The sequence below is a fragment of the Suricata suricatta genome, chromosome X (assembly GCF_006229205.1).
Source record: "Suricata suricatta isolate VVHF042 chromosome X, meerkat_22Aug2017_6uvM2_HiC, whole genome shotgun sequence".
NCBI classification, from domain to species: Eukaryota; Metazoa; Chordata; class Mammalia; order Carnivora; family Herpestidae; genus Suricata; species Suricata suricatta.
The window spans coordinates 40,589,808-40,598,299 of NC_043717.1; the positions used below are offsets into that span (position 1 = coordinate 40,589,808).

General features: G+C 48.2%; 2 protein-coding genes across 5 annotated transcripts in view; one reads left to right on the top strand and one right to left on the bottom strand.

The window, feature by feature from the left end:
* FOXP3 (forkhead box P3) overlaps positions 1–5,143 on the bottom strand; it is a 16,290-nt gene extending 11,147 nt beyond the window's left edge. For 2 of the 4 annotated variants that reach the window (XM_029929822.1, XM_029929819.1), the window contains exon 1: positions 3,215–3,576. The gene's annotated coding sequence lies outside the window, so the exon portion shown is untranslated. Of the gene's footprint in view, positions 1–3,080; positions 3,116–3,214; positions 3,577–4,045; positions 4,801–4,955; positions 4,993–5,093 lie in introns of those variants that run through there. The other 2 variants (XM_029929820.1, XM_029929821.1) reach the window with 2 other exon arrangements.
* The window catches only part of PPP1R3F (protein phosphatase 1 regulatory subunit 3F), a 27,594-nt gene that overhangs the window by 2,447 nt on the left and 16,655 nt on the right, over positions 1–8,492 (top strand). Inside the window, exon 3 of the mRNA XM_029929649.1 lies at positions 8,176–8,353. Within this exon, the coding sequence (XP_029785509.1) occupies positions 8,176–8,353 (178 nt within the window). The remainder of the gene's footprint in view (positions 1–8,175; positions 8,354–8,492) is intronic.

Here is an 8,492-nt window from a genome sequence, read left to right on the forward strand (position 1 = left end):
CCACCCAGACTAGCTCTTGTGAGGCTAGGCCCCACACTGGCCCATGTGGCCATGTATTCTCCTGCCTGAGTAAAAGTCCAAGTCATGAGAAGGCAGAAGGAGGAATGGCAGCAGCTGGAGGGGGGCAGCTCAGGTCCCCCTCCTCCCCTCATGGGTGCTGAGAAGTAAATTGAGGCCCACGGTAGGGGGAGACAGAACCAGGGTCCCACTGGGAATCCCACGGTCTGAGCTTGGGTCTCAACTTTGCTATTGCTTCTCTGTAAATCCTTGGGAGAAGCCTTCCTGCCCATCTCTGGGCCTCACATTGCCCCTTTGTACACTGGGTGGGGAGAGGCATGGCGTAGATGAGGGCCAGGGCCCCTCTGCTTTGTGTCTGGGTGAGTTGCTAATGTGTCTACAGGGCGTCAAGTTGACAACTGCCACTCTATCCAGGGGACTGTCTGAGAGACACGGATATGTAGAGACAGACAGAAACAGAAAAAGACAGAGAGATAGACATAGGGGAACAGAAAGACCCAGAGAACAAGAGTTACAGAGAGATGGGAGATATATAAGGTGGGACAGAGATACACAAGAGTGAGAGATGCTGAGAGAAAGAGAGACAGAGTGACAGAGACAGGGGGAGGGGAACTCATAGGAGCAGAAAGTCATAGAAGTACACACAAAAAGGGAGATAGAAAATGAGAGAAACATAAAGGACAAGAGACAGAAACAACAGCACAGGGAGGGAGAGAGGGAAAGGGAGAGAGAGAGAGAGAGATGCCCCAGATAAGAACAGTTACTGTCAACTGGTCTTTGGCTGGAAGAACTGAAGCTGCATCAAATAAGAAGGAATAATGAAGGGCAGGACACTGGGACCTATGGCCAGGGAATGTATTGTACTATAAAGCAACAATCAACAAATCAGGATGGCCCAGGTATAAGAACAGACACTGAGGAACAGAACAAAATGGAAAACTCAATCACAGACCCATGTCTAGAGAGAATCGAGTTTATGATGAATGTGGCATTTCAAACTGGGAGTCAGTGGAAGATATATTGTTTAACAAATGTTTCTGGGACAATTAAGGGGAAAATAAAGTTATTGAATGAATAATCAGTCCATTTTCCCACCAATTCCTTTCTGCCCAGTTTGAAATGTCACAATCATCATGTATCCTGGAATAAACTCCAGATCTATTAAAGAGATAAATAGTTATATCTAATGCTGCTCTTGAGTTTACTGAATGCCAGGCTCTATGCTAAGCACTTAACATGGTTAGGAGATTTAATCCTTACAACAACTCTTTGAGGTAGGTACTCCTAGAATCATCATAGTACATATGAGGAAATGAAGGTATAGACAAGTTAAATGCCTGGCTAAAAATCACACAGATGGCTTGGGGTGAGACTGGTTTGTCCCAGACAGTCTGGCTCCAGTACCCACACTTTTAACCTCCACAGCAATGGAAAATATGAAGCCATAAAAGAGACTAGAAGCCAACACAGGTGAACATTTATCTCATTTTCAAGGACTTTCTAAGCACAAAACCAGAAACAGTAACCACAGAAGAACAGAGTAACCCATTTGACTATATAAAAACATTACAGCGTCACAAAACTCCATAAACAAATAGAAAAACTGAGGGATGAATTGGGAGGAATATTTGCTACACATGTATGGCTATTGGAAGGTTAATATCCTTTCTAAATAAAAAGCTGTGACAAATCAATAAGAAAAAATGACAAATACCCTATTAAAAATAAGGATATGACCAGATGACTTAAGAAAAAGTATGAATGATCAATAAACAGTATAAGTAATCAAAGAAAGAAAATGTCAACAATGTGGTAATATTTTTTCTTACCTGTTATGCTGAGAAAGTATTTAAAAATGATAATACCCACCCAGGGGTTAGCTCAAGTACAAGGAGCATAAAACAGGACAAGCTTTTGGAAGAACAATTTGCAGAGAGGGGCAGAAGCCTTTAAAATGCACACACCCCTTGACCTGGAAACTCCATTTTCAGGAATCCAAGGAACTAATCAGATATGATTCTGGGGAAAAACTAGAAACAACCCGAATGTCTAATAATTGGCAATTCATGGTTCATACCAATGTGAGGACAGTCTGGACAGCCATGAAAGATCATTTGTCAAAACAATTTTTAGTGATCTACAAAAATGCTTCTATTCATTGAATAAAGCAGGAACAAACCAATAGAGAGAGTGGTTCTAATTTGGTTTAAAAAAAATACTAACAGCGAACAGTCAGCACTTGCTATGCCTGCAGAGATGAGCTTGCCCCAGCCCTGAACAGCCTGCTTGGTTCCTGGACATGGACTCTAGACACACACACACACACACACACACACACACACACACACACACAGTCCTGGACTAGGACCACACAGCTAAACCACGGTTGCCAATGGCTCCAAGTGCCCCCCAGGAGGGTCTTTCATGCCGTGCAAGCACAAGTTTAATGAAATGCTCAGCCTGACCGGACAGCTTACAACCCTCGTTTGGGGCAAACAAAAACTGATGCTCACTCTTATAAAATGTAAATGTCTTCATCAACATTACTGAATATACTATTATTAAGCACCAAGTGTCCAAAGCTCTGTGCTGGATGGTGGGTGGGAAGGCAGGTCGGGGGAGGCTAGACAAGAGAGCAGGAGAGACAGTGGGAGATAGATGGACTGTGGTGAAGATAGAGGAGACAGAGACAGGGAAGCTGGGCAGAGCCAGAGAAAGCACGGTGAAGAGTCTGAGTGCTCAGGAAACAGAGAAAGAGAGAGGCAGAGCAACATGGAAAAAGGGAGACAGGGTGAGTAGAGAGGGATCGGAGCTATCAAGAGAAGAGACGAAGAGGAGGGAGAGGTGTAGCTGAAATTTCCAGTTATACCTGGGCAGTGTTTCAGGTTGTTCAAGGCTCAGAAATTCATAAATATGGGCAGTTGGCATATTTAAAAAATCCTTCCCATCTACATATCAATCAATTTATTTATCTTTGCCTCTACCCACCCAAGTATTAAGTACTTTACCTACCAGTCTCCTGGCATTTATTATTACTATTATTATTGTAAAAAATATCTTACCTGACTGGAAGCGCAGTAGTTGTGTGTGTCTTGATGATACCAGAGGGCCCCTGCCCGCCCCCTCCCCCGTGTCTACCTCTCTGCCATCTCCTCCACTGGGCCCACATCTGATGGGAGAGAGCAGGGACACTCACCTTGGTGAAGTGGACTCACAGAAAAGGATCAGCCAGGCTTGTGGGAAACTGTCACATATCAAAAACAACTTTGCTTTTATACCGAGAAGAAAAACCACGGTGTGGAAGCCACAGACCTCTCTCTTCTAATAATCCAATTTTTTTTTCGATGAGTGTGTATGCTGATAATCACGGGGTGGGGGGGTTCTCATAGTTTTTTCTCTTGCTCTCTCTCTCTCTCACTCGCTCTGTTTCTCTTCTTCTTGATTATGAGACTTAAACGGAAATTTTGAAATTTTGGGTTTTTTCTTTGCCCTTTACGAGTCATCTGAAAATATGATTTCTTCCCCTCACCACAGAGGTGAGAGGTATCAATGAGATAACAGGGCTCATGAGAAACCACAGTTTTTTAAACAAAAGTGTGTAGAGTTAGAAAAAAAAAACAAGGGGGAAAAAAACTCAAATAAATCACAGAGGCGTCCCAAGCACAGAGACATCACTCTCTGTGTGTGCTGGGACGGGAAACACCAGGGAAAGAAGCTGAATAGGGCTGGGTTTCCAGAGGCTTTACCTTGCTCTATGCCTCAGTTTCCCCTTAGGGAGAATTGGTCATCACTGCTCTTACTGCCCAGGGAGGGGGAGCTCTGCATCCCATTTTCCCACAGAGGGTGCAGGGCATGGAAGTTATTTCATGGAGAAAAATGCAGGGAGTCCCTCTCTACCCCCTCCCTGACAATTCACAGAATCTAAAAGTCTGAGAATCACTGGCTCCCAGAATCCACTTAGCATCAGTGAGCAAGGAAAGGGAGAAAAGTCTTGCCTCACCACGTCGTAGGGCCTGAGAGCTCTGACCTGGAGAGTATCCCACAGGGAAGGTCCTGACAAGTCCCTTGGTGTTAGTGCATCCATCCTCAGAAAGGCCAGAGACTCCCTGGGACCCCAACCACCTTGTTGTCAGGGATACCATGCTCTGATGCTTCTGAGGCCCTCAGCCTCTGCGATTTTCTACTTTGACAAATCCCAGCTTCTAAGGTTTTAAGATTCCAGATTTCCGCCATCATCCCCATAGCTGACACTGATCTCCAGTTTTCCAGATGCCAGTCATAGTACTGACTGATTCTCACAAATGATCACATTCAGTCCTCACCGCAGCCCGTTGTGATCCGTCTTGTTATCATGGCCTTCTTACAGATGGGGAAAACAGAGGGGCTGAGTTCTTGAGCAACTTGCCCAAGATGACAGAGTTGGCAAGTCGGGGGCTCTGCCTTCTTTGGTGCCGGGCTTAACAACCCCCAGGTTTCCTTGAGCCCAACAGTCTTGGGTTTTAAATTCTAGGCTACAGTGACAGAGAAGTTTTGAGATTTGGAGATTCTTCTGGGGGCTTGAAGCTTGTGAGGTTTTACAGTTGTCCAAGAATTGGTGGCTGCATTTCCTTACTTCAGCAGTGACCCCCTTTAACCAATGGTCAACAGGGGAGACCAGGCTCCAGGGGGTTCTCCTGATAGGTTGTGGCTGAAGCTCCCAGCCTCCAGTTCCTCAGCGCCCTGCATGGCCCAGGGCTGTCATCCAACGTCTACTCCAACTCCTCTGCAAGACTGGCTTTGGGCCTGGGGAAGAGAAATCAGAAACCGCTTTTTATTCACATGATACAAACCCAGTGGCCAAGACCCACTCCTTCGCCGCTTCACCCTTTTTTCTCCCCTCTCTCCACCTCCCAAGTCCTGAAAAAAAAGGAGAGCCTCTTTCCTTAACTCAGACTCACCTTTCTGGAAAAGCCCAGAGGGGGCCTGATGGCCTGGCTTTGTGAAGATAAGAAAGAAAAAAAAAGGTGAATAGAAAAAAAAAGACCTAAAAAAAATCAGCCAACAACAATTAAAAAAAAAAAACCAACCCTCCCTACCATTAGTTCAAAACAAGACTTTCACTGGTTGAAGCTTCTGAGTTGGTGGGACACATCTGAGGCCCAAAGATGTCCTGTGTGCCCAGGGCAGCAAGGGGAGGCACTAAAGTGGAATGAGGTCCTCAGGTTGGAAGCCTACAGGGACTTCATGTACAGCAGGGGCTTAACAGGTGTGGCATGTGATTGGGAGCAAGAGGGTGTGAAGAGCTTGTTCATCAAGGAGTCCTGGGGAGCTGACTTTAGGGATGTTCCCAAGGCTAATGACCCCTTGTTCCTCATGGACTTGGGTCTCAACATTCTTTATCCTCCCTGTATAACTATAAACGAGTTCAGTTCTAGAGGCCAAGGCCTCATTCCTTGCCCCAGGACCCGTCGCCTCTTGAGAGAGGGGGCTGGTTTTCTTTTGCAGGGTCAGAGGTGTAGGTCGCATCCTCCTTATACCCTCCCTAGGCCATCTCTCCCTTATTGTCACTCGTTCCATGAGCGGAGTGGCCAGAGAAGTAGGGGATAGCTGAGTGAGGGTGGTGGCCCAGAGTTCCAGGGGGCTACTTGAGTGGGGCCTGTTGTGTGGGTGGGGTGATTCTATTGCTGCTGAGAGCCAGGATCCTTGCAGAGTGACGGCTGGGGGGTCAGCTGAGCAGAGAGGGGCAGGCAGAGGTCACCACCTCCTCTCTTTATTGGTCTACATCCTCTTGGGTGGAAGACTTCTTTTTTTTTAATTTTTTTAGAGAGAGCAAGCAAGCAAGTAGGGGAGAGGGGCACAGGGAGAGAAAGAGAGAGGATCTTAAGCAGGCTCCACACTCAATGCACAGCCCAACATGGAGCTCAATTCCACAACCCTGGGATCGTGACCTGAGCTGAAATCAAGAGTTGGACGCTCAACTGACTGAGCCATCCAGGTGCCCCTTGTATGGAAGACTTCTGGGGGAGAGTACACAGGGTTACTCAGACACATCCATGGAAGTCCACAGAGAAGGGGAGGCCTTTGACAAAGACTTGAAGGAGGTGAGGAATGGAGCCATGCAGACATCTGAGCGACTCCAGTGCAAACAGCCAGCTCAAAGGCCCTGAGGTGGGAGTGTGTGATTTGCTCCATGTCTAGGAAGGTGGTCAGTGTGGTTAGAGTGGTGTGAGGGGAAAGGAAGAGGGGTAGAAGGCAAGGTCAGAGAGGGGACTTGGGGGTTAGACCATGCATGACCTTGTAGCTCATGGTAAGGGCTTTGGCTTTTACTCTGAGTAAGAAGGAGGCCACAGGAGGGTTATGAGTACAGGAGAGACATGAGCTGCTTTAGGATTTAACAGGATCTCTATGACTGCTGAGTGTAGAACAAACTGTAGGAGTGAAGGTGGAAGCAGAGGCACCAGAGATGAAGAGGCTACTGTGGTAGTCCAGTGACTGATGATGGTACTGGCAGTAGAGAGGGTAGGGTAAGGAGAGGGTGAATTTGGGAAATATTTTGAATGGAGGACTGACAGAATTTGTTGAAGGAGGAGAGTCCTGGGTCCAGACCAGGACATAGATAAAACCCTAACAAGAAGTCAGAAAAAAAAATTCTATCTTGTGTAAGCCCCTATTCTTTTGTGATTTTTTTTCCGTTACTTGCAACTGAACATATTCCTTCCTGAGCCATGACCCCACCCTGAACACTGAGACCTGAGAAGGGGGAAGTGGCTGGCGGGGGGGACCTCCTTCTTCCTAGGGATGCTGTGAGTCAGAACCTTGCATACAGTAGGTGTTCAGAAAACCCTCCCAGGATGGAGGGGAAATGTATGAACGGCCATGTTCAGTGGGCAAAAGCTACATTTCAGTTCCCATGGGAGGTAGGACCTTAAAGAGAGAGATAAAGGATGAGGAAGCAGAAGGAGCAGTGCTCGTGGGAGACGGCATAGCAGTAACAGAGATGGGGGACAGAAAGAGGGAAGGGAGGCCACCTTGGGGTATGGAGTGCGAGCAGGACGAGAAAGACGGGACTTTGGTTTGTGATTACGTTAGTTGGTGTCTGCCAACATGTCCAACCAACTCCTGGTGGCATACAGTCAGGCTTAGTGTTTTGCTGAGCTCAAGTTAGAAAAAGCGCATTTTCCAGAAAAAGTCAACTTTATCATTTGGCCATTCATTCAACAATGGTGCCAAGTCCTGGAGAATGCTAAGGATGACAATCAAGGACATTCTTGGCTAGTGGCACTGCTCAAGCAAAGGTTCCAAGGTGTGCAGGGAAGACCGAGTAACTTTGACAGCTGAGTCCGTTTTACTTTCTTAGAGCTCACACTTGGGAGCTGTCTAGGGCATTCATAGCTCCGGGGCAATGAGAAGTCACGGAAGTTTAAGGAGAACGTAATTCCATCCATAAAAGGAATACTCTCCCTAATGGCTGCGTGCAATCTACCGGCTGTGCGTCCCAAGCACCCTACAGCCCAGACTGTCTACACACCACCCCCTCCTTTGGTCTCCTTATTATTGGCTGTTCATTCCCTCCTTCACACAACCTACAACATTCCGGTTGGCTGTGCTCTTTCTCGTTCCGCCTCCGAGCCCTCGCATCCCGCTGCACTTTCTGGCCTTGGCATTGGTTTATTTCGTGCTAGCACTGCCCTTTGAGGACGCAACTGTCTTCATTCTACTCTCTCATTGGCTATCTGCCATCTCTCTCTCTTCCTGGCTCCCGCCTCCATGGTCCACTCCCATTGGGCCTGCCCCTCCAGTCCCGCCTCCGAAGCTGCTCTAACACCACCCCTTGGTCTCTTTCTAGCCTTTGTATTAGCTAGTTCAGCTCCGGCATCGCCTCCTGAAGGCATAGTGCAAGCTCATAAGACTCCTCATTGGCTCGCTGTAGCTATTATCTTAGCGTCATCTCCTTTACGCAACCGGCGTGCAGCTCCCTATTGGCTATTTACAGTTTCTATCTTCGTGTCCCATCGCCTACGCAACCAAGGGATTTCCTTCTTTTCGGGCCTCTCCGCTCCCCACTGTCCTTATTGCCTGTTGTCATTCCATCTTACCCGTTGACTACATGCCGCTCCCACTCCCACTCCCCGATTAGCTGTCCTATTTTTGCTCTTTTTGGCCCGGGCCCCACACCAGCCCCATTTAGCCCCCCTCCCATTGATTCACCGATCATCTCGCCTCCTGCACCGCCCACTCTCGGGCATCCTCATTGGCTGCGTGCTGCTTCTGCACTTGAGTCACTGTACGTCATCCGTGCGCGGCTCCCCATTGGCTCTCTGCTATACCTGTCGCCGTCTCACCGCCTACGCCCCCCGTGAGCTGTACACCCCCCCGCGCTGGCCTTCCCATTGGCTGCTCGCCCCTCCAGGCCCTGCCCCCGCCGGTCCCGCCACCGGTGCCGTCGGTGCCGCCGCCGCCGCCGATATGGCGCGCCCGGCCCCTGTGGAGCCCCC